Genomic DNA, 24,867 nt, shown 5'->3' on the forward strand with positions numbered 1-24,867 from the left:
TGCAGCATAAATACTGGAGGCTGAGACAGGAGGGGTCAGGAGACACTGTGGTAGTTAATTAACACATTGTAACATATTGTATTTGGCCATGTTTTCCCATGTATGGTGTGTTTCCTATACGTCACACAATCTGACCATAATTCACTTACATCAATTCTGGAATCCCGGGTGGCGCAGCGGTTTAAGGCACTGCATCTCAGTGCTGGAGGCGTCGCTACAGAACAGTGGACTGTCAATGGCCCAGCTGCTGTTTGACGTTTTCTCCACAAGAGGGCATCAAGGTGCACAGTCGAACAAGCCTCCTTTAGGCTCAGTACAACTACATCCCAAATGACACCCTATCCCCTATAACAGGGATGGGCAACTGGCCGCAGCAGGCCTTTTGAAGGGACCAGCAAAACAAATATTTATTTATTTTTGGGCGGGGAGCTCAGTCTGGGTCTCAACTTACTGTTGAGAGTTAGAATAGTAGAATACACAAGGTGCAGTATTGTAATTTGGTCGTGCATCAGCAGTTTTTCTCTTGTTGTGTCAGTTACTGATAGTCAGTCATTTTTTTTTTAGATTGCTAAGTTTGTATAGCGGCCGACTATCTAAACTTGTTATCATGGTCGAATTCGATATATTAAAAACTGCAAACATTCCTCTACGCCCCATGGCAAAATGAGTAGAATTGTACGAAATGAGTTATTCAATTGCAAAGAACTTCTCTCTGCCCCATTGCAAAATGTGTAGAATTCAGTGGAGGCTGCTGAGGGGAGGACGGCTCATAATACTGTCTGGAACGGAGCCAATGAAATGGCAAACTATGTGTTTGTATTGGATACCGTTCCACTGATTTCCCGCTCCGGCCATTAACATGAACCCCTCCTCCCGAATTAAGGATGCCACCAACCACCTGTGGTAGAATTGCACAAGCTTAGCTGCTGCCAAGGGGGGCTACTATAATGTTTTGGGGGTTGTATAGGTGCGCATACCCACCTGCAATTGCGAACACCATCCCTGCCTTATAAAGTGCACTACTTTTTGACCAGGTCCCCGTATGGCTCTGGTCATAAATAGTGCACTATGTAGGGGGTAGGGTGCCATTTGGGAAACAGCCCCCATGTGTCAGGAGCTCTTTATCAGGAGCAGGGAGAGAGAGTTGTTTTGCTCTGTTTGCGTTATCTGATTAGCCGGGGCCCCAACCACATTCCATTTCATTCGCTCTTAGGGCTGAGTCCCAAATGGCACCCCCCCAGAGCCCTGATCAAAAGTAGTGCACTAAATGTGGACTAGGGTGCCATTTGAGACACAAGCTTGTTTCAACCCCCATCCCACAGCCATCTGGCTACATATACTGTGTGTGTGTTTAATATTCTGTCCTGTGTGTTGTAAAGACAACATACTATAACAGAAGCCACGTGGGCATTCTAAAAGCTCTAGGCCCCTGTATTCTTCCCCCTTGCAGACCCCTTGTGTGTAGTGAATAGTGAAGCCCATGCATCTGATCTGAAAGAGTTGTTCCCTTGTTCGACCTGGTTTTTCCCACTGTGGTTTTATTGGTAGTGGCCTAGTGCTGTCTGTACATTTGGACATCCAATTCTCATTCCACTTTCCAGTGTGGGATTCAATGACAAGGAAAGAGTTAACACGGCATTATCTTCTCTCCCTCTCCCTCCCTCCTCTCTGGCCCTCTTCTTTCTTTTTATCTCTCCCTCTACCTCACTCTGTCTTTCTCTCTCCATCTGTCTCTCTCTCACTCCCTGTGTCTCTCTCTCTCTCTCTCTCTCTCTGTGTGTCTCTCTGTCTCTCTCTCTCTGTGTCTCTGTCTGTCTCTCTCTTTCTCTCTCTCTCTCTCTCTCTCTCTCTCTCTCTCTCTCTCTCTCTCTCTCTCTCTCTCTCTCTCTCTCTCTCTCTCTCTCTCTCTCTCTCTCTCTGTCTCTCTCTCTCTCTCTCTCTCTGTGTCTCTGTGTCTCTGTGTCTCTCTCTGTCTCTGTCTCTCTCTCTCTCTCTCTGTGTCTCTTTCTCTCTCTCTGTGTCTCTTTCTCTCTCTCTTTCTCTGTGTCTCTCTCTCTCTTCCTCTGTGTCTCTCTCTCTTTCTCTGTGTCTCTCTCTCTCTTTCTCGGTGTCTCTCTCTCTCGTTCTCTGTGTCTCTCTCTTTCTCTGTGTCTCTCTCTCTCTCTTTCTCTGTGTCTCTCTTCTTTCTGTGTGTCTCTCTCTCTCTCTTTCTCCACCAGATGAGTCGAGGGGACAGTCTAAAGGAGTCGTCTTCTCTGCTCCAGTCCAGCCAGCAGCCTGGCTTCCGCTCTGAACCCAGCCTGGATGGGAGAGAAGCCCCAGGGGAGAGAGGGGGAGGAGGATTGGGAGGAGGTGGAAACAGACCCGGAGGAGGGGGGTCAGTAGGGGGGGCACCAGGGTCAGGGGGTGACGGTATCCCCGGTTACTCCCTAGGGGGACGTTCCTACCCCTCCTTTTCAGACCCAACGGTTCTATCTTCCGGTGGAGGGGCTTCCCGTTCTTCCAGCGTGCGTTCTGGCTCCGCCCACAATGCGGCCCACATCTCCGAGGCTACGACCTCCACGAGCTACAAGAGCTTGGCCAATCAGACGCCTCCTCCGCGCAACGGCAGCCTATCGTATGACAGCCTGCTCACGCCCTCCGAGAGCCCCGACTTTGAGTCAGCCGCACCCAACATGTCGCCCGGGCGCCACCGTACCCCCGCCCCGCCCCCCGTCCTGGGCTACTCCTCCCCCTACCTGTCGGCCCAACTCAGCCAGCAGAGAGACGCAGAGCTCCACCAGCCCTCCGCCTCTTCCGTAGCCCTCCTTGCCTCCCCACACCGCGCTCACTATCTCCGCTCCTCCTCCTCCCCCTCCTCCCCTGAGAGGGAGCGACTCCTCCAGGAATCGCACTCCCACTCCCACCCCCACCACTCTCAGCCCCCTCCCTCCTCCGCGGCCCCCCAACCCCCCACCCACACCACCACCACCACAGCAGCCACAGCTCCAGACCCCCCGCTTCTCCCGGCCCCCGCTCCTGTCCGACTCGGCCGCCCCCACCACTACCCGTACCGCACCCGGTCCACGGACACCCCCTGGCCCCCTCCACACACCCCCGCGCTCCCCCACCCCCGCCGCTGGGGAAGTCTCTGTCGTACTCTTCGGCGGCGGCGGCGGAGATGCAGTACCGGATGGTGCGCAAGGCGTCGGCCTCGGCCGGAGGGGGAGGGGGAGGGGGGGGCGGGATCCAGGCACCTAAGTGAGTAACTGCTCTGCTCTTCACTGACTGACTGCAGCCCGCTGCCTCCTTCTCCTCCTTCTCTTCCTCCTCTTCTTCCTCCTCCTCCCAGGCTCCTGTGAGTTCCTTTACCTCTCCCCCCCCTCCACCCACCCGTCGTCTGTTTTCCACGTCTGTAGAGTCGGTGCTTCTTCTCTTCACTGCTTCTGTCTTATTTTCTTTCTTTTTCAGTTCCAAATGGCACCCTATTCCCTATAGAGTGCACTACTTTTGACCTCTTCTGGTGAGAAGTAGTGCACTCTATAGGGAATATGTTGCCATTTGGTACGCGCCCGTTTTGTCTCTGTTTCCAGCTACTGCAGTTGTTCCATTTAGTCGCTGTCTGTCCCTTACTGCCTCTCCCCATCACCTGTCCTGGTTCCCTTTGTTATGTGACGGGTGTAAAGACTGTCCAGGTCTCTGCCATGAAACATGTTGCTGTGTCACAATACATGACATATTATGTAATGACTTGCTATTCCCTATCTGGTGTACTACCGTTGACCAGTTTCTGGTCCAAATGCGCAGCATTTAGGGAACCGAGGGATGCAGGCAGTCCCATGTTTGCTTTCGTCTCAAAGTGCATTTTGTCCTCCATTGATCGCGGTTGTGTTATCGATGTAGTTGTGGATGTGTTTCATCCTCCTCCGTGTGTGTGTGTGTTACCGTTGTCCAGCATGAAGTCCCTCTGTTTGACTATAGGATTACAGTGGACGATACCTGTAATGTACCAGCCCTTGGTCACCCCTGCATGATGTGGACATATCCTATCGATTGATTATGAATGCTTCCACAATGGCACACTATTCCCTATAGTGAATAGGGGCTTTTTTGGGGGGGGCCTGGTGAAAAGTAGTACACTATATAGGGGATAGGGTGCCATTTAGTACACACACTACGAGTGTGTGCTCTTTCTCTCCAATGTCTTAACTAATCCTTCTTTCCCTCCCATCTCTCGTTCTCTCTATCCAGGGACGAGATTCAGATGAAGTTGCTCAGCCGGACGAACGGGCAGCCCAGGTCCTCCCTTTCCTCCTCAGGCTCCACCCCGTCATCTCCCTCTCACCCAATCAGCATGTCCACTCGCCCTGGAAACACCCAGAGCCCCGCCCACAAGCTGGGGGGCGGGGTGAAGAAGGTGACGGGCGTCGGCGGGACCACCTATGAGATTTCAGTCTGAGTTTGACGGGCGGCCACTCCGACTAATGGTGTCAGGCGTTGGAGGTGAAGGAGGGGTCAGAGATGGACTGATGATATTTCTGCCTCTCGGACCCTTCAGGAGAGAGGAACGCTTTTAATGAACAGACGTTATAAAAGTTGCTCTTCTTCCAAATGCGATGGACTCCGGACTTCCTCTCTCGTTCAGAGACCTCCAGTCAAGGAACTACAGAACTAATCAGGAGGAGGTTGTTTAACCAGTCACATTCAAGAACACAATGCACCATTATGACATGGTGGGCGTATGGGCCAAGGGATCCAATCATACCCCTTAAGAGGCGGGACTCTTTGACAATCCACCAATTTCTGGGCGGGTTGAACTCTGTGGGAATGATTGAGTGACAGTTATGACTGGGTTTGCCTTTTATTGGATAAAACAAGGAAGATCAATATGGCTACGTTTACACAGGCAGCTGGATTATGATCTTCTTTACCAATCAGATCAGCTCTGAAAAAGAGCTGATGTAAAAGGATCTGATTGAGGAAAATAAATCTTAATTGGGCTGCCTGTGTAAAGTACTTTTTTAAAGAAAAGAAATGTACTTTCATTCATCCATAAATGTGTAATGATTCATTCTCTGTACAGAATTATATGGTTTGGAATTTATGATTTCCTCCAATCAGTGGCATTTAAAGGTTACAGCGGCACGCTCCGGCCACTATTGACCACTGTGATTGGCTAGTGATCTCGCTGCCATTCTTTCTCGACCAATCAGAAATGGAGATGCTAAACTGTTGTAGACGGCAGGGTCATTGGTAGAGTATGTTTTGCCCGGCTCAGTGCCCCGGGTGGGTGGAGATTTCACTTAAGGACCAATGGAATGGTTAAAAAAATATATATTGCTGGGTCTGTACTTTAAAGATGGAGCGGCCTTTTCTAAACAAACTTTGGAGCAATGGCCTTAAAAATCAAGGAGAGAAGTGTTTAATTTTACATATTTAATTTCAAAATGTTATTTTATATGAATTTCTCTCTCTCTCTCTCTATATATATATATATATATATATAGCTGCTGGTAAGATCAATATTTTTTTGAATGGCCTGATAGGGTTTTTCTGGTTTGAGTTAATTTCAGAATTGTAACCAAAACAGGGGAAAACTGTTGCCGTGTTCACGTTCTAGTCGGAACTTGGACATTTCTTACTTGCTAACTGGCTAACAAGTGCCGCGTTTAACCAGTTAGCAAGTCGAAAATGTCAGTTTCCTAGTTCCCGATTTAGCGCTAGAGCGCGGCTCAGTTGTATTGATGGCTGCACCAGCCAATCAGAAGCTGGGTTTTGAGTCTTCAGCCAAAGAGAGTAGCTGGACAATGTTATATGGTTCAGCTAATGGGAACCAATGTATATGATAAAAGGCGATGTAGCATTTTAAAGTTCTTTGATACACAGTAAACCACTCGACTTCTCGTGGGGCATATTTCAGAGACAAGTTATCGTTGTACCTTCTGGTTGTTTACTTCTGAGCTTTGTAATCATTTGTCTGAAATGGCACCCTATTCACTATATAGTGCACCACTTTTGACCTATAAGGAATAGGGTCCAGATAATGACGTCTCCGGTTGCCACTAGCTGACCTATCTGGAAACTAGCCAGGATCACAATGCTTTGCCGTGACCAATCCGTAGAGAGCAAGAGATTCATTTCAGCCTACTCTTTTATTCGTTAACGGTTAAACCAATGAGATGAACAGCTGAAAAAAAAGTCAGTAACATCCTTTTTATATTTATTTTTTACTTTCCTTTGCAAGATTTTTAGGACAATTTACAGGGCATTGCTTTAAACCGACAGTTTGTTTGACCAGTCAGGAGCGTAGAATGAAACTAAATGGGCTAGGACTAAAAGAGCACGTCGCCCAATAAGGCAAAGATGTTTGACTGCCATCAGGAACAGCCAATGCCCTTGCAGATGTTTAGACAAGTACGAGCCCGGGACTTGGGTGTTTTGAAATAAAAATAAAAAGATATGTACTATATAGCTGTGTGTGTGGGCGTGTGCGTCTGTGAGTGTGTGTTTGAGCATTGGTAATAAAGTATTTAAAACCAAAGGCAGTGTGCTTTGTTATATTTGTAGTTGACGTTTGTCTGGTAATGCAGAACACAGGCTACTTACGACACATTGAGTAGAACCCAAGGTTTCCACATCGGCTATGAAAAGATCATGTAAGGTTACTTAAATCGGTCAGTTAAGATGATGACTCAAGATTTTCATGCACCTCACAACATTTCTTCCACACAAGATAGAGGGGACAGAGATTGATTGTGGGGTTTACGTCAGTCAGTGGTGCCTGTAAGTAGAGAGGAAACCGCCACTGATGGAGCTCAAAGCTTCATGTCTCACCTCCCTCCGTAACTCTTAAATACCGTCACTACCACAATGTACCAGAAGGTGGTGCCAAAATGCAGGTTGTGAATATGGTGGCACCTTAAGCGTCTTTCTAACATGAACGTTATGTGATTATATTACTGTTGCGCGATTTAAAATGTAAATTAGACTGAATTTAAATGTACACTTTTATTGCATTAAAAAAAAGTCAGACGCCCCTAGGGGTTTCATATCAAGCAGGAGGCAGATTCACACATACAGAATCAATCGACACATTCTGAACGCAACGTTGAGACAGCAGGATTCTACAGTAACCTAGGGAATGTCAAACGGGTCAAATGTTCTGCTACTTCACCTCAATTTACACAATTCTCTCTGCACTGGTGTAAAAATGTGTTTAGTCAACAACTCACAAAATGACAACTGGGTTTTAAAAAAAGACAGTGTTTAGACAGAAGCCAGCCCTGAAATGGGAGCTTTCGAAAGTAAAAATGTAATTCTACCTATTGCCAGGACAACAACAAAAAAAACACCGGTCTAGTTCCCACATGGAATTAGCATTAATAGGCAAACGCTCTCCATCCTCATCTTTCCCTTCAGCATCACCTTGAACTGAAAACTATGATTAGGTGACAAAAGAACTCACAAACCACTATTATGGAAGGAAAATAAACAAAAACACTTGCTAATATTTTTTTTCTAAATTCCCTCTCAAAGACAGCATTTTGGGACAGAGGCCGTGGTTCATATATACACACACCTTATCATTATGGACCCAGTTGGAGGTAGGTAGATGGCGTGAAATGTTTGACCATGGCTTAGCCAATAAAGTAGACATGCAGCAAAGAGCCTTTGACAGCAATTGGCTAACGAAGGAGACATTTGAGCCAATGCCTGGCGCGTTGGTCCAATATGAAACATTGCCAGCTCAATGGCACCATATCATTACTTTTGCACTATAAAAGGGAATCGGTTGCCATTTCCGACAAAAGCCAAAGTAACTTCCGTTCAACGGGTGCATGCAATTTGGCCGCACCAAGCATGGACTGGACAAAGTAAATCCACTCATATCCCAAATGGGACAAAGTTCTAAATCGAGTGAAACACTATGAACGGAGTGCATCGTTGTAGTGTGCCAAGATTAAGCCCAAATCAAATGCACTCAAATCGTTTAAGTAAAGTACACCCTTCTCCCTATATTAGTGCACTACTTTGTAGTATTGCACTATATTAGATAATAGAATGCCATTTGGGACACATCCAATGATGAGCATAGAGGTCCTCCAGGGAACTGGTGGAAAGCTCAAGAGAACTGTCCTAAGTGCGATGGAGAGACGTAAAAATCGAACCGTACAGTGTAGATTTAAATGAGTTAATATTGAGTTAATCATCATAATACAATTCTTTTGCAACTCAAATTTTGTTGCATACAGTATATAGCAAAACAATAAAAAGGACTCATAACAATCATGTTTGTTCCCTCGATCGAACAGCACACCCCCTCCGGCATCAGCATAACGCCACCTAGTCCCATTGAGACGCCACGCCGTTCTTCAGAGGCCGCCACCCCCGACAATTCTATTTGTCCTTCTTGGTCTCCGTCTCAGTCTCCTCCTCCTGGGCGTCGACCTCGGGCTCCTCCTCTTCGGGCACGGGTGGGAACTGGGATTCGTTGATCTTGTCGCCCCGGTCTCCCTTGGACTTGTTGAGTTTCTTGGACTTCTGGTAGAGCTCGTTCAGGTTGAACTCCCGGATGATGTTCTCCTGTTGAGAGTGAGATAGAGTGCGAGATAGAAAGAGAGTGTGCATGTCAGATTTTCCGGACATTTAGACCGGCAGCATTTTTTCATTTACAGGACATTTGAGAAATTGACGGGACGTATCTCCATTGGGTGCTTAACCGTCCACACGCGGTGCTCAGAAAAAGACAAATCACATTTAGAATATGGTCGTTCATATTAACAGAACATGGAGGTTGAGGACGCCACGACGCGAGGTCCTTCTTCCTTCCAAATTCATACAACCAGTAAGCCTAGGCTAAGTTTAAGCAATGAGTCCGATGCAACTGATCAGAACGTTTAGCACAAAACATTGATCAACTATTATTTCTTTACATTTGAAGCGCAGCGATGCACACGAGGCATTTCCACACAAATGCTTGTTCCACAATGCAATTAGAGGGGGAAACACCGTCGTCAAAAGGGCACCGCACACGCGAGCCGTTTCATGTGACGGAGATGGAGGGGGGGGGGGTCTAATATCCAACAACTAGCTTTGGGTTGCTAACACGGCCAGGATTTTGCCTTTGGCTACTGGTCTATGAAAGAATGTTGATATAAAATAATTGCCTCCACAAATATGGTCTGACTTTGACTAGGCTACTTTGAAGCAAGGTCAGACATGCCTCAATATGCATTAAAGTGTTCAGGTTTCGACTAAGCATACGTTTTCAAAAAATGCATACGGCCTCCAGCTCATTGCAAAGTGCTGTGCGACGCACTTAAAAACACGACCTTCCATTGCCCATTTATGCATTTGCTGTTTGAGATGCTGTGGCAGCAGCTCTCGCCGTGTCCGACAGATTTTTCAACTCAAAGGCTCTGCATCCTATACGCGTGTGATAAAATACAAAATGAATATACTGTACACCAAGTTATGCAAATTAACTTATAGACCGATAAGTATGACCAGTCTACTGGTATTACCATCAAAAAAAAAAAAAGCATTATTTCGCAATGGGATTTTTCCCTCCCCCAGGGGGAGAGGCTGGTGCCAATTTTATTCATCTGCTTTTCTATTCATTTACCTTTTTTTTCTCTATTGGCTAAAACACTGCCATTATCAGCTAACGGAAACCCTGTGTGTGTGTGTGTGTGTGTGTGTGTTCTGCTCTGAAGCCACTCGTCTCACCTCAGTGAAGCTCCAGGACACGGCCCTACACTTCTTGTCCACCTGGGGGCGTCTCATCACCTCCTTGCCCCCCTGGAACAGCACCAGCGAGGGCAGCTGCTTGGAGAGGGGAGAGGTACTCACCTTGTACCTGGAGAAGAGGGATGGAGGGAAGGGAAGCTATTAAAACGGTGTTTCAAATCATAGCCGTCCAATCAGAACGCAACTTCACTAAAAAAATATAATCTACCCGCAGAGAGAGCGAATGAGAAAAGGGACCTACTTCTTAGACACGTCTCCATACCGCCCGATGTCCACCTTCCCAAACTTGAGCCCAGCGCAGTTATACCTGTAACCATGAGAGAAAACCCATCCATTTCCCAACAAACACAGCAATAACATTACCACCATTACCACCGACATGTGGGGGCTTCGTTTGTAATGCAGGGTCTGTTCTCCCAAGTTGATGCGCAAGAGACCAAACAGCCTCGGAACACGCGCTCAGATAGATCATGTTCGAGCCTCGGGTTGGACAGTGAGACGCACGCGCTCACACCTGCAGGCGACGTGCAGAGGTTTCATTTCTCTCACGTTCCGTCATGGCTGAAGCCAGCGCCAACTCATCCTATTTGTGTGTCCAGGTTCAAACGTGGAATGTCCCTCATTATAAACAAACAGTCGGTTACATTCATGGTTAACGCGCCATTTTCACATCTATTTAGTAGCGATTTAATAGACGAAACAACACTGTCATTGAACTAATTGACTGGCCAGAGATCAGGGCTTTCCTCAGAAAAGACGCAGTGAAAGCTGCTAGTATTTTGAACAACCAAATGTCAGTCAAAATGATTGACGAAATCAAAGTGAGTCGGCTGTATGTTGACATGCAATTCATAACTTGTATTTTACCCGGGCCCCACCAGTAGTAGTAGGCCAACCGAGACGGAATGTGTTTGAAGCGATGACGCGCCACCGAGGAAGAGCAAGGACGCCCGAGCAAAGTATCTCGCCAGTGGCACGCACACACACCGTGTCGGGGGTTTTCGTGGCCGCCAGACGAGACAGTCGAAGGAGGATGCGGTGAGCGAAGTTACTGGGCTCAAATTTGACCAAGCTTGATCTACATAGATTGATGCATCTAATTGGGCATGTTTTCTCCATTTTGATGATGATAGGCTATAGTCTATGGCTGGATTTATGCGTTTGTTTCCAATGCTACGTTCATTTGGCAGACCCTCTTTCTACAAGGCCTAATCATATTAGTATGGATATATTGTTAGCGGCTATAGAGATGCATTCAGGTAATGAACTCATTATTACATGTCAACATTTTAATTTGATTACGATTAATTTCATGTCAATCGTTCTTGAATTAGATGTATTACTATTTTTTAAATAGTCCACTCTATTACCCTATACATCACAGTAAATTACGAGATTAGATTGCACTTTTTAAAATATTTTTTTTTTATCAGGAATAATGAAACTGTCACAAGCAATACCTCCCATCGAGTTTCATTTCTACTGGTTATGACATTGTAACATCTGCATTATTTTAAAGAAAAAAAAGATCAGATTATTCCATGGGAAAACCTACACTAACCCCTGAAGCCTAGAGCCAGCACAAAGTGCCTAGGACACGGTGGTAAAGTACTGTTACTGCTTATAACCACTTAATGTCATTTAGTTATTTTATTCTGCTCGCTCGCCTCACTTTTCTGAGGGGGGGAATCCATTAAACAGTGAATCAATTTTGTCTGGCCTAATAGGGCCAAATGGTCTGTTGTGACACAATTCAGGAGAGGATAGTAGATTAAAGCCAAGGATTTATGACGCAATGCATTAAAATGGCGGCTTTTGTCGCGTAGAGTGAAGATTAGTCGTCGTCTTACTTGAGGGAGAGGTCTGCGTAGACGGCGGCAAAGGACTGACACTCTGGGGACCAGTTCGCGAAGAACTCGACGATCCACGTCACTCTGTTGTCCCTCTCCAACTCGTCCTGCAAACCCCGGGGGCACAAGTCAGCCATCGATTTCACTAAACGTTACATTTCAATCGATAGAAAATGTCCATTTTGAAATTACACGATAAAAACACACTTTCAACTGAAATGTCAATAACAATCTAACTGGTGTCATCTTCTGCGATCATGTGAAAGTATGATTTGTGATACACCCATCTGTGTTATTTTCTCTCTATAACACACCATTACTATGGCAATGGTAATATGGTCTGTTACAGTAGGGCCTTAAGAGGTACTCTATGGTACTCACGTCTATGGTCTTGTCACTGAAGTATTTGATGTACTCTGGGCCCATGTAAAGAGGAGGCTTACAGGTCATCAGGAACACTGGAACACAAAATCAGCCAGTCAGTGAGCAGAAGGAAGGGTAACGAGCCAATCAGAAGGCCGAATTAGGGGTCATCAGGTTATAGGTCATGTCATCTAACCAGGCATTTACTGGTTTAATTAATTACCACAACAGTAGAGGAGCGTGTGTGTGTGTGTCTATGTGTGTATCCATGTATGTACAGTTGAAGTCGGAAGTTTACATACAACATAGCCAGATTCATTTAAACTCAGTTTCACAATTCCTGACATTTAATCCTTGTAAGAATTCCCTATCTTAGGTCAGCTAGGACCAACACTTCATTTTAAGAATGTGAAATGTCAGAATAGAGAGAATGAATTATTTCAGCTTTTATTTCTTTCATCACCTTCCCAGTGGGTCAGAAGTTCACACACTCCATTAGTATTTGGTAGCATTGCCTTTAAATTGTTTCATTAACTTGGGTCAAACGTTTTGGGTAGCCTTCCACAAGCTTCCCACAATAAGTTGGGTGAATTTTGGCCCATTCCTCCTGACAGAGCTGGTGTAACTGAGTCAGGTTTGTAGGCCTCCTTGCTTTTCAATTCTGCCCACAAATGTTCTATAGGATTGAGGTCAATGCTTCGTGATGGCACCTTTGGAGGTCTACAATTTGTTTCTGAGGTCTTGGCTGATTTCTTTTGATTTTCCTATGATGTCAAGCAAAGAGCCACCGAGTTTGAAGGTAGGCCTTGAAATACATCATCAGCTACACCTCCAATTGGCTCAGATGATGTCAATTAGCCTACCAGAAGCGTCTAAAAGCTTCTTAAACTGTAAACTTCTGCCATACTGGAATTGTGATACAGTGAATTATAAGTGAAATAATCTGTCTGTAAACAATTGGTGGAAAAATGACTTGTGTCATGAACAAAGTAGACTTGCCAAAACTATAGTTTGTTAACGAGAAACGTGTGGAGTGGTAGAAAAACGAGTTTTAATGACTCCAACCTAAGTGTATGTAAACTTCCGACTTCAACTGTATGTGTGTGTATGTATAAACAAAGTGTGTATGTATGCACACCTTGTGTCGTGCAAGCGTGTGTACTGACCGATGCAGAGGGTGAGGTAGAGCAGGCCCATGCGGATGTCCAGTCTGAAGAAGAGGATAACGTTGGCCACCTTACTGAACAGAATGATGTTCCCCACATGCTGTTCCACCGTTACTGAGACGACGAGAGATGGAGAGCTGGGGTTAAATCGAGTAAAACAACTATTCTATGCAATTCTATTGCATAGAATAAGGACAATTTGAAGGTTGAGGACAATAGTGCTCGTGGGGAAGAGGAAACAAAGATGATAACATTGACAAAGAGCCATAACATTGAGAGAGAACAGATGGGAATAGAAGACGAGAACAAACAGTTTTGTAAAACCATAAGAGTGATAAAGGAGTGATATGGGGGGAAAAAAAGGGAATAGTGTAAAAACTATTTGGAGTCTGAGACAGAGGGACAGTTTGTAGTTGAGGCCTAACAAGTGAGGGATTCACTTTAGGGAGGAGGGAGAGACAGGCAGATGAAAGACCGAGGGAGTGTCAACAACAGGGCTAACGTAACGTAAACACCACAAGGTCAACAGACATTTCTTCCCATGAACGATCTGTTAAAACAGTCCGTTTTACAACACTAAACTACTCATTTAAATAGGGCTGTGTGGACAAGACATTTGCCATAGCAGATTGGTTGACTACCTACAACAATAACATCAATACACAGCAGTAACCCAGAACAAACTAAACAACGTTGGTTCTACACCAAACGAGTTGTTCAGACAAAGTTGAACTGTCTGAAATGTTAACCTTGTGGATACAAAAGGTGAAACTTCGCTAGCAATGTGTGTGGGTACTTCTTGTTTTACTGAAATGGTAACCATGTCATGTAAAACAAAAATGTCTGCCTGCTGAAGGAGACCCCTAGCTCCAACTGAGGGCGTTTCCAATAGATGCAACAGCCTCAAAATTGGCTATATCATAAACATTAAATCAAAACAAGTTTTAAGTTTAGGGATAGGCATAAGGTGGGCAGCGTGGTTATGGTTCAAATCAGATTTTAAGAAGATAAATTGTAGAAATATGCCAGGTTTATGACCTCAGCCACCCAAGCCACACTGTTCTCGCCACTTCCATCATGGCAAAAATCTGACGACCAATAGCATCTACCCCCAGACCATCAGGCTGCTGAATAGCCACCACTAGTCATACTTTTCACATCTGTGACCCTGTGCATGTGACTAATAAACTCTAAAACCCTATGTGGTTAGTGATGATGGGGGCAGTTTTCTAATGGTTAAACACAGGTGGGTACAACTCTGCTAACCTGGTTCAGGGCTGATACTTACTAGCTCTTCTGTTTTTCATCATGACGATGGCACTGAGGAACATAAGAATCTCCACTTCTCTCTGTGGAACATGATAACAGAGTAAACATACAGTTTATAAAAGGCGGATACCTAGTCTGAATGCATCCACCTTGTCAGCTCGGGGATTCGAACCAGCAACCTTCCGGTTACTGGCCCAACGCTGTAACCACTAGGCTACCTGCGGCTCCAGTACTAGCTAGGAGGCTAAACAAGGCCTGCTACTAAACTCCAGCATTGCCGGTGTCGTCCTGTTGTTTTTAAGGTGGTTTTGGTGCATGCACTCATGGTGGCAGTGGCACTTTCTGCCCGAGAAAAAAATCAAGGCCCTGGTAGCCTAGTATCAGAGGGGGTTCGCACCTGCTAACTCCCCAGTATATTCACCCTTTGCGCGGTTCTGTCTCATCACCTGCCTGCTACTTTCCGATCTCGGTTCGGGTTACAGTCTATATCACTTTTCAATGTCGAACCCAGGCCAACTCCCATCGAATTGCAATGGCCATTCATGTAGCTAGCGTCAGCTAGCTAACGGAACACCCCACTCTGTCAACACATTTAGCATAGGATGGCTACGTTAACTAGCTCGTTGTCAATCTAACGTATCTCTATATTTTTCAATCCCCATTTGTTACACCATCCACTACTGACCCAGTCAAAGTCGCAGGGATTGCCATCCTCTCGTTGTGTCGAAAGATGTTCGCAGATGCCTGGCGTCTTGCGGATCATGAGAAACCCGATTGACATGAACAGAGACGCGACATAGTATGGCTTTAGCAGCCACTTGTACACCTGCGGCAAGTGGTAGAGGAATGCGAGGAGTGGTGTTAGCAACGCCATTTTCTAATTTAGATATACAAATAAAATAAAACAGCCGGAGGAATAGGAGAAGATGAGGCCGCCTGGAGCAATGCGAAACTCGTCGTGATGTGACTCGCAGGATAGATTTCCAGTCGGCCAATGCAAATTAAAGGGGAGGAAGGATGGTGCGGAGGTCACAGCGGACGAATCCTTGGAAATGGTCCCGCCTCCTTTGTGAAATGGTGGTGATTGGCCAGTTGAAAGAAATCAAAGGAACGATGATTGGTATACATTTTGCAAAAGAGGAAGGACTAATGAAAGACCAGGCTCCTCCCCTTTCTTCATATGGGGAAAAAATTGCCTTTTTGGAAATACTTTGTAGGTACAGGGCTTGTTCAACGTTACAGCCGACAGTGGAGGCGACTGCCGACTGACTCCCCCAGTGGTGGGAAAACTACCCAAATGTCATACTTGAGTAAAAGTATTGATACCTTAATAGAAAGTTACTCAAGTAAAAGTGAAAGTCAGCCAGTAAAATGCTACTTGAGTAGAAGTCTAGGTGTATTTGGTTTTAAATATACTTAAGTATCAAAAGCAAATGTAATTGCTGAAATATACTTAAGCATCAAAAGTAAAAGTATAAATAATTTGAAATTTCTTATTTTAAGCAAAGCAGATGACACCATTTTATTTATATTTTAATTTATTAACCAGGTAGGCTAGTAGAGAACAAGTTCTCATTTAACATCTGCGACCCGGCTAAAATAAAGCAAAGCAGTGCGACACTAACAACAACACAGAGTTACGCATGGAATAAACAAACATACAGTCAATAATAGAATAGAAAAAGTCTATATATAGTGTGCGCAAATGACGTAGGATAAGGGAGGTAAGGCAATAAACAGGCCATAGTGGCGAAATAATTACAATATAGCAATTAAACACTGGAGTGATAGATGTGCAGAAGATGAATGTGCAAGTAGAGATACTGGGGTTGCAAAGGAGCAAAATAAAAAAAATAAAAAACAGTATGGGGATGAGGTCGTTGGATGAGCTATTTACAGATGGGCTCTGTACAGATGCAGTGATCTGTGAGCTGCTCTGACAGCTGGTCACACTCCAACACATTATTAACAAAAGATGCATTTGTGTTTAGTGAGTCCGCCAGGCCAGACGCAGTAGGGATGACAACGTGTTCTCTTGAAAGTGCATGAATTTGACAATTTTCCTGTCCTTCTGAGCATTCAAAATGTATTTGAGTACTTTTGGTTGCCAGGGAAAATGTATGGAGTAAAAATTACAATATTTTCTTCAGGAATGTAGTGAAGTAAAAGTAAAAGTAATCAAAAATATAAATAGTAAAGTAAAATACAGATACTCTAAAAAACTACTTAGGTAGTACTTTCAAGTATTTTTACTTAAGTACTTTACACCACTGGTGGAAAGACTTCCCAGAAGAGTGGAGGCTGTTATAGCAGCAAAAGGGGGACCAACGCCATATTAATGCCCATGATTTTGGAATTAGATGTTTGACAAGCAGGTGTCCAGAAACATTTGGTAATATGGCTTTTTTTGAGGGGGCTTGGCTTCCCCAGTGATTTTTACCAACACACGGCTACGGATCATATAACATATTCTAAGATGGTTAATAATTTGGGTCATGTAGCCTATTTTACTCATCATGGAGCACAGTCCATACATAGCAGTTTAAACGTGGAGCCTGGTGCACAGTTCAGAACGACTGGACCGGACCGTTGTCATCACAGTACATATGAATAGGGAGGATTATTAGGGTAGATTTATAAGACTTCTGTTCAACCCCATTGTACACTTTTCTCACCTGAACAATATATGAATATGGCAACTTTCAGGAGGAATCCGACCACTGTATTTTTGATTCACCAATACATTTAGTGCGTAAAGGCTCTCCAATCCTGCTGTTTTGCTTGTTATTTTGGCATTAATAGGTGTCACATATCAGTTTGCAAACAATGTAAAAAATAAACTCAAATCATTGAGTTAATAATAAAAGGTGCATAGGAACATGGCTACTTTTTTGCATTTTCAAGCAAGGCAGCTCCAAAATGCAGGTGTTTCAGCCTAGCTTAGTGCTTTCTGTGTTGGTGGGGCAAGCCAGCAGAAAATATGATTTGTTGCGCCGTGATTGGCTCAGTGTTCTGTCACTCATGGGGACACTACGTCACCACCAAGTCATATGGGTAGAGCTAAAACAAAAATTAGCCCCATGAGTTCTGCCATAGAGTTACATTAGAAGTGCCCATCCAAGAAGGCTCAAGGTCATTGGCCACAGATAGATTGATATCAAATCACGTTATATTCATAATAGCTTTGATTAAACTGATTGGACTCAACATCATACTTCAAAATCTTAGCTAGCAAGTTAGCAGTCATCATCATGAATCAAGTTGACAATCTACTGGCAAATCCTTTTCAATCCTTGTCATATGAAGATAAATTAGAGATAAAATGTCTCGGTGCTCATCAGCCATTGGACATAAATATTACACAACAAGTCGGAAGTCGCAATTTCAATAATGGGTGGTTTGGAAGGAAGCATTTCTGCAACTGCTCAAGTTCTTTCCCTTGGTCATGCCAGAGGTGGATGTTTTGTACAACATAATGCAGAAAAGAACCACTGATGCAGCAGGAATTGCCGGAGCAGTCAACAACTTCAAGGTGAAAATTCAAAACATTTGCAAGCAAACTAAAGTTGGTGGACAGCTCATTTCCCCTCCAGTATGTACATTCCTTTCCAACCGCAGAACTCCAGCGTGTCACCAAGCTATGGCCTGTGGGCAACCAGGAGAAGCTGAAAACAAAGCTGTCCACTCTCTACCAGCATCATGAGCTGGACACTGGAAAGACAGCACTTTCTTTGTGGAAGTAACTCTATGAGAACAACCTGCAGGAGGCCTTGTCTGAGACGGTCTCTCTTCTCAAAATCATCATCACCACTCCGATGACAACCGTTGAGTCACACAGAAACTTTTCCACCCTTAAAAGGATAAAAAAACTTCACATACACAACTCCATGGGCCAGTAAAGGTTAATGCCAGAATGCCAGGCTTTGATAACAAAATAAATGAGAAGTTTGCCCACAAGAAGGACCGCTGCACCAACTTCCTGTCCAAGTGAGCACAACACAATAATGGTGAGTCCATAAATATGTCTAGTATGCTGCTGCATAAGTGATGTAATATGCCAGGGAGATATGTTACTGTAGCTACGAAATTAATACTAAGTGCATGTTGTGTAGTAAGCAGTTAGTAGTCTGTGTCTCACCCTAAGAATGTGGTCCCTTTCCCTCTTCGAACTTATCCTTGTAATGAACTTCGAACTTATCCTTGTAATGAACTTCGTCTGTTGTTTGTAGAGAGTCAGACCGGAATGCAGCGTGTAGGTTACTCATGACTTTTAATGAAGAATAATGCGGTACATGAGATAACTGAAAATACGAAAACAACAAACGAGTGAAACTAATTACAGCCTATCTGGTGACTAACACAAAGACAGGTACAATCACCCACCAAATACAATGCGCACTCAGGCTGCCTAAATACGGTTCCAAATCAAATCAAATCAAATCAAATCAAATTTTATTTGTCACATACACATGGTTAGCAGATGTTAATGCGAGTGTAGCGAAATGCTTGTGCTTCTAGTTCCGACAATGCAGTGATAACCAACAAGTAATCTAACTAACAATTCCAAAAAAAACTACTGTATTATACACAGTGTAAGGGGATAAGGAACATGTACATAAGGATATATGAATGAGTGATGGTACAGAGCAGCATACAGTAGATGGTATCGAGTACAGTATATACATATGAGATGAGTGTGTAGACAAAGTAAACAAAGTGGCATAGTTAAAGTGGCTAGTGATACATGTGTTACATAAGGATGCAGTCGATGTTGTAGAGTACAGTATATACATATGCATATGAGATGAATAATGTAGGGTAAGTAACATTATATAAGGGAGCATTGTTTAAAGTGGCTAGTGATATATATATATATATATATATATTTACATCATTTCCATCAATTCCCATTATTAAAATGGCTGGAGTTGGGTCAGAATCAGCTGACTCCAATTAGAAATCGCCTCAGGCCTCAGGCAGCCAAGCCTAACTAGACACACCCCTAATAATACACACTCCCAATTAATACAAACCCCAATACGAAATACAACATATAAACCCATGTCACACCCTGGCCTACCCAAACATATAACAAAAACACAAGATACAATGACCAAGGCGTGACAGAACCCCCCCCTAAGGTGCGGACTCCGGGACGCACCTCAAGAGCATAGGGAGGGTCCGGGTGGGCGTCTGTCCATGGTGGCGGTTCTGGCTCGGGACGTGGACCCCACTCCATCAATTTCCTAGTTCCTCCCCTTCGCGTCCTAGGATAATCCACCTTCTCCGCCGACCATGGCCTAATAGTCCTCACCCTGATCCCCACATAACTGAGGGGCAGCTCGGGACCGAGGGGCAGCTCGGGACTGAGGGGCAGCTCGGCACCGAGGGGCAGCTCGGGACAGAGGGGCAGCTCGGGACAGAGGGGCAGCTCGGGACAGAGGGGCAACTCAGGATAGAGGGGCAACTCAGGATAGAGGGGCATCTCAGGACAGCAGGGCAGCTCAGGACAGAGGGGCATCTCAGGACAGAGGGGCAGCCCGGGACAGAGGGGCAGCCCGGGACCGAAGCAGCCCAGTACTGAGGGGAAGCCCGGTACTGAGAGGGAGCCCAGTACAGAGAGGAAGCCTAGTACTGAAAGGAAGCTCAGTACTGAGAGGAAGCTCAGGCAGGTAGTAGGCTCCGGTAAATCCTGGCTGGCTGGTGGACCTGGATGATTCAGGTTGTCTGGCCGATCTAGAAGATCTTGGTAGACTGGCACTTCTGGCGGATCCTGGCAGACTGGCACTTCTGGCGGATCCTGGCAGACTGGTGACGCTGGGCCGACTGGCGGCGCTGGGCAGACAGGAGACTCCGGCAGCGCAGGAGGGGAGAAAGGCTCTGGCTGCGCTGAACAGGCGAGGCGCACTGGACGCGCTGGGCCGACTGGGAGCACTGGTGGCGCTGGACAGACAGGAGACTTCGGCAGCGCAGGAGAGGAGAACAGCTCTGGTTGCGCTAAACAAGTGGGAGACTCCGATAGCGCAGGAGAAGAGAACAGCTCTGGTTGCGCTAAACAGGCTGGAGACTCCGATAGCACAGGAGGGGAGAAAAGCACTGGCTGTGCTGAACAGGCGAGGCGCACTGGAGGCCTGGTGCGTGGTGCTGGAACTGGTGGTACTGGCGCGAGGACACGCACAGGAAGCCTGGTGCGGGGAGCTGCTACCGGAGGACTGGTGTGTAGAGGTGGCTCTGGATAGACCGGACCGTGCAGGCGCACTGGAGCTCTTGAGCACCGAGCCTGCCCAAGCTTACCTGGCTCGATGCCCACTCTAGCCCGGCCAATAGGAAGGGCTGGTATGTGTCGCAGCTGGCTCTGCACCCGCACTGGAAACACCGTGCGCTCCATAGCATAACACGGTGCCTGCCCGGTCTCTCTAGCCCAATGGTGAGCACAGGGAGTATGCGCAGGTTTCCTACCTGGCATAACTATTCTCCCTTTTAGCCCCTCCCAATAAATTTTTTGGGGTGACTTTCCGGTTTTCCAACCGCGTCGCCGTGCTGCCTCCTCATACATACGCCTCTCCGCTTTAGCTGCCTCTATTTCCTCCTTGGGACGGCGATATTCTCCCGGCTGCTCCCAGGGTCCTTGACCGTCTAATTCCTCCTCCCATGTCCAGTCTCCAAATGATGCATTCTCTCCCATTGCAACTGCTCTTCACGATTAACAGGGAGAGTAGGCTCAGGTCTGTTTCCTGACTCAGCCACTCTCTCTCTGCGCTTTCCCCTGTTACCTTCAGTTTTCGCTCTGTATAGCAATGCTTTCCTTCTCGATTCCATACGCGTATAGCCCTCTTCGCATTGCTGTAGGGAATCCCAGGCGGGCTCCTGCACTCGCCCTGGGTCGGCCGCCCACCTGTCGATTTCTTCCCACGTCGTATAATCCCTGCTTCTGCCGTCCATAGCGTCCTCCTTTAGATCCTGCCAGTTCACACGCTGCTCGGTCTGTGAATCGGGGTGGGTGATTCTGTAATGAACTTCGTCTGTTGTTTGTAGAGAGTCAGACCGGAATGCAGCGTGTAGGTTACTCATGACTTTTAATGAAGAATAATGCGGTACATGAGATAACTGAAAATACGAAAACAACAAACGAGTGAAACTAATTACAGCCTATCTGGTGACTAACATAAAGACAGGTACAATCACCCACCAAATACAACGCGCACTCAGGCTGCCTAAATACGGTTCCCAATCCGAGACAACGAGAATCAGCTGACTCCAATTAGGAATCGCCTCAGGCAGCCAAGCCTAACTAGACACACCCCTAATAATACACACTCCCAATTAATACAAACCCCAATACGAAATACAACATATAAACCCATGTCACACCCTGGCCTACCCAAACATATAACAAAAACACAAGATACAATGACCAAGGCGTGACAATCCTACTGTTCTGACTTGGCCTTGGTATTTTATTAGGATCCCCATTAGCTGTTGCTAAAGCAGCAGCTACTCTTCCTGGGGTCCACACAAAACATGAAATAATACAGAACATTAATAGACAAGAACAGCTCCACGTGGTGGTGCCTATAGCCTGTTTTAGAGAAATGTAATGATCTAATATTCTAAGAGGTTTCATTGTCTGTGTAACGGTATTCATTGTCTGAAGAGGAATCAACGGACCAAAGCACAGCGTGGTAAGTGTTGATGCTTGTTTTATTAAAACTGAACACTATGACAAAAATAAACAAGAGAATAACCAAAACAGTCCTCTAAGGTGAAATCACTAAACATAACATTAACTACCCACAAAAACCATGTGGAAAAAAGCTACCTAAGTATTATTCCCAATCAGAGACAACGATAGACAGCCATCCCCGATTGAGAACCATAACCAACCAACCAGCCAAAAACAAAGAAATACAAAAACATAGAAAAAGGAACATAGAATGCCCACCCAAATCACACCCTGACCAAACCAAAATAGAGACATAAAAAGGCTGTCTCAGGTCAGGGCATAACAGAAAGGAAGGAAGAATGAAACAAATTCTATAAGAGATGAGGTGTATAATCTTAATACTCACCCATATTTCAATGTCACATTTCACAACACTAACTATTGTTCCGAAGTAAAAGTTCAAAATGTAATTTTACATTTTCATTGGAACTATTTTTCTATTTCTTGTCATCTGAAGTTAATATACCCTTTATACAACCCGTTCAAATAATACTTTTCCTTCTTTGAAAGCATACTCCTCTGAAAAATATGCCGTCAGTGTCAGTTGCAATGAATGCATCCGTGACAGATTTACACTTTCTTATTAATTGGCCTACACTGATTCAATGCTAGTTGAGTTACGTGATTAACCCAATTCTACTTTCAGTTCAGTTATCTTTCCAAACATAAAAAGATGAGGGCTTTGTACCAATACTTTAAAGGTGCCCACCAGAAAGCATTGCCGCCGCTATTTCGACATCATTCCGGCCCTAGAGTGGAAATGCTTGTTTAGGTTCAACATCCAAAGAATGACACAGGCTACCTATACATATTCATGCATTGGGGGTGGGAAAGAACATTGTGGTGATTCCCACGTGGAGTGGAGAAACATCAACAAATAGGGCACAGACAGCTGTCAGTGTAGCTAGCTAGCATGCTAACCGTAGCTATCTTTCTAACCTTATCTAGCTAGCTAATGTTATCTGTTGCTGCTTTTTTGTAAATACACCATATTCAGAAGATTACCTTGATGAAAAAAGATTGCAGTGTAATTGCAGTAGTTTTGCAGTATAACTGCAGTTACTAGACTATTCAACCTCTCGTGTTGTCTGAGATCCCCAAAGATTGGAAAGCTGCCACGGTCATGCCCCTCTTCAAAGGGGGAGACACTTTAGACCCAAACTGTTATAGACCTATATCCATACTGTTGTGCCTTTCTTAAATCTTCAAAAGCAAAGTTAATAAACAGATCACTGACCATTTTGAATTCCACCGCACCTTCTCCACTATGCAATCTGGTTTCAGAGCTGGTCATGGGTCGCCATCGATATCATAACCGCCACCGATAAAAGTCAGTACTGTGCAGCCATCTTCATCGACCTGGCCAAGGCTTTCGACTCTGTCAATCACCAAATTCTTATCGGCAGACTCAATAGCCTTGGCTTCTCAAATGACTGCCTCGCCTGGTTCACCAACTACTTCTCAGATAGAGTTCACTGTGTCAAATTGGAGGGCCTGTTGTCGGGACCTCTGGCAGTCTCTATGGGGGTGCCACAGGGTTCAATTCTCGGGCTGACTTTCTTCTCTGTATATATCAATGATGTTGCTCTTGCTGCGGGGGATTCTCTGATCCACCTCCACGCAGACAACACCATTCTGTATACTTCTGGCCCTTATTTGGACACTGTGCTAACAAACCTCCAAATGAGCTTCAATGGCATAAAACACTCTTCCGTGGCCTCCAACTGCTTTTAAATGCTAGTAAAACTAGTCTTCAACCGATTGCTACCCACACCCTCCCGCCCAACTAGCATCACTACTCTGGACGGTTCTGACCTCGAATATGTGGACAACTACAAATACCTAGGTGTCTGGTTAGACTGTAAACTCTCCTTCCAGACTCACATTAAACATCTCCAATCCAAAATTAAATCTAGAATTGCCTTCCTATTTTGCAACAAAGCCACCTTCACTCATGCCGCCAAACATACCTGTCAGGACCCGGTTACGAACTCGGGTCTCCGGTGTGAGAAACAGTCACTTAGTAAACTGAGCCACTAATAGTCGGCAGAAGCCAGAAGATGAGGCAGACACAGCAGTACTAGAGACGGTGATTTAATAAAGAAAAAAGGGGAAAAGATCTTCAGGCAAAAATATAAATCCACAACGTCAAAAGTAATTCCAAGAGAAAAAAAATGTATAGAGACACAAGACACAAGGAAAATCCACAAAGTGGTAAGAACAGCAGGGAAAAAACAAACCTCAAAAGAATAATAAAAAATAAACAAGAACAAAACCAGAGTACCTCAAGAAAATCCAACTAGCGAAACAAAAGTTCACAGCATGACTGGGTGCTAACATACAAACACAGAGCAAAGAACTGAGGAACACTAAGGGTTTAAATACTTTCAAGGGAAATGAGGCACAGGTGCAACTAATAACTAGAACAAGGGAAAAACAAAAGGGTCAAAAAATCACAATGGGTGCATCTAGTGACCAAAACCTGAACAATCCTGGCCAAATCCTGACACTTACCCTTGTAAAACTGACTATCCTACCGATCCTTGACTTCAGCGATGTCATTTACAAAATAGCCCCCAACACTCTACTCAGCAAACTGGATATAGTCTATCACAGTGCCATCCGTTTTATCACCAAAGCCCAATATACTACCCACCGCTGCGACCTGTATGCTCTCATTGGCTGGCCCTCACTACATATCCGTCGCCAAACCCACTGGATTAGCTAACACAATGTGCCATTGGAACACAGGAGTGATGGTTGCTGA

At 45.1% G+C, this 24,867-nt stretch overlaps 1 protein-coding gene and 1 pseudogene across 2 annotated transcripts in view; one reads left to right on the forward strand and one right to left on the reverse strand.

The window, feature by feature from the left end:
- The window catches only part of LOC124001697, a 55,741-nt pseudogene extending 49,221 nt beyond the window's left edge, over nucleotides 1-6,520 (forward strand). Inside the window, exons 11-12 of the transcript XR_006832841.1 lie at nucleotides 2,220-3,240; nucleotides 4,231-6,520. The product of XR_006832841.1 is annotated as a palmitoyltransferase ZDHHC5-A-like (transcript). The remainder of the gene's footprint in view (nucleotides 1-2,219; nucleotides 3,241-4,230) is intronic.
- A 447-nt stretch (nucleotides 6,521-6,967) lies between these two features.
- On the reverse strand, nucleotides 6,968-15,418 carry LOC124001698 (thioredoxin-related transmembrane protein 2-B). The gene is made up of 8 exons (XM_046308695.1): nucleotides 15,063-15,418; nucleotides 14,397-14,457; nucleotides 13,109-13,222; nucleotides 11,961-12,037; nucleotides 11,580-11,686; nucleotides 9,971-10,036; nucleotides 9,709-9,838; nucleotides 6,968-8,562 (listed from the first exon to the last, which is right to left on the reverse strand). Exons 1-8 carry the CDS (start codon nucleotides 15,249-15,251, stop codon nucleotides 8,377-8,379), a joined length of 930 nt encoding a protein of 309 aa, XP_046164651.1. The 5' UTR covers nucleotides 15,252-15,418; the 3' UTR covers nucleotides 6,968-8,376.
- Nucleotides 15,419-24,867: the final 9,449 nt, after the last annotated feature.

Source organism: Oncorhynchus gorbuscha, linkage group LG17 (genome assembly GCF_021184085.1).
Source record: "Oncorhynchus gorbuscha isolate QuinsamMale2020 ecotype Even-year linkage group LG17, OgorEven_v1.0, whole genome shotgun sequence".
In the NCBI taxonomy this organism is placed as follows: Eukaryota; Metazoa; Chordata; class Actinopteri; order Salmoniformes; family Salmonidae; genus Oncorhynchus; species Oncorhynchus gorbuscha.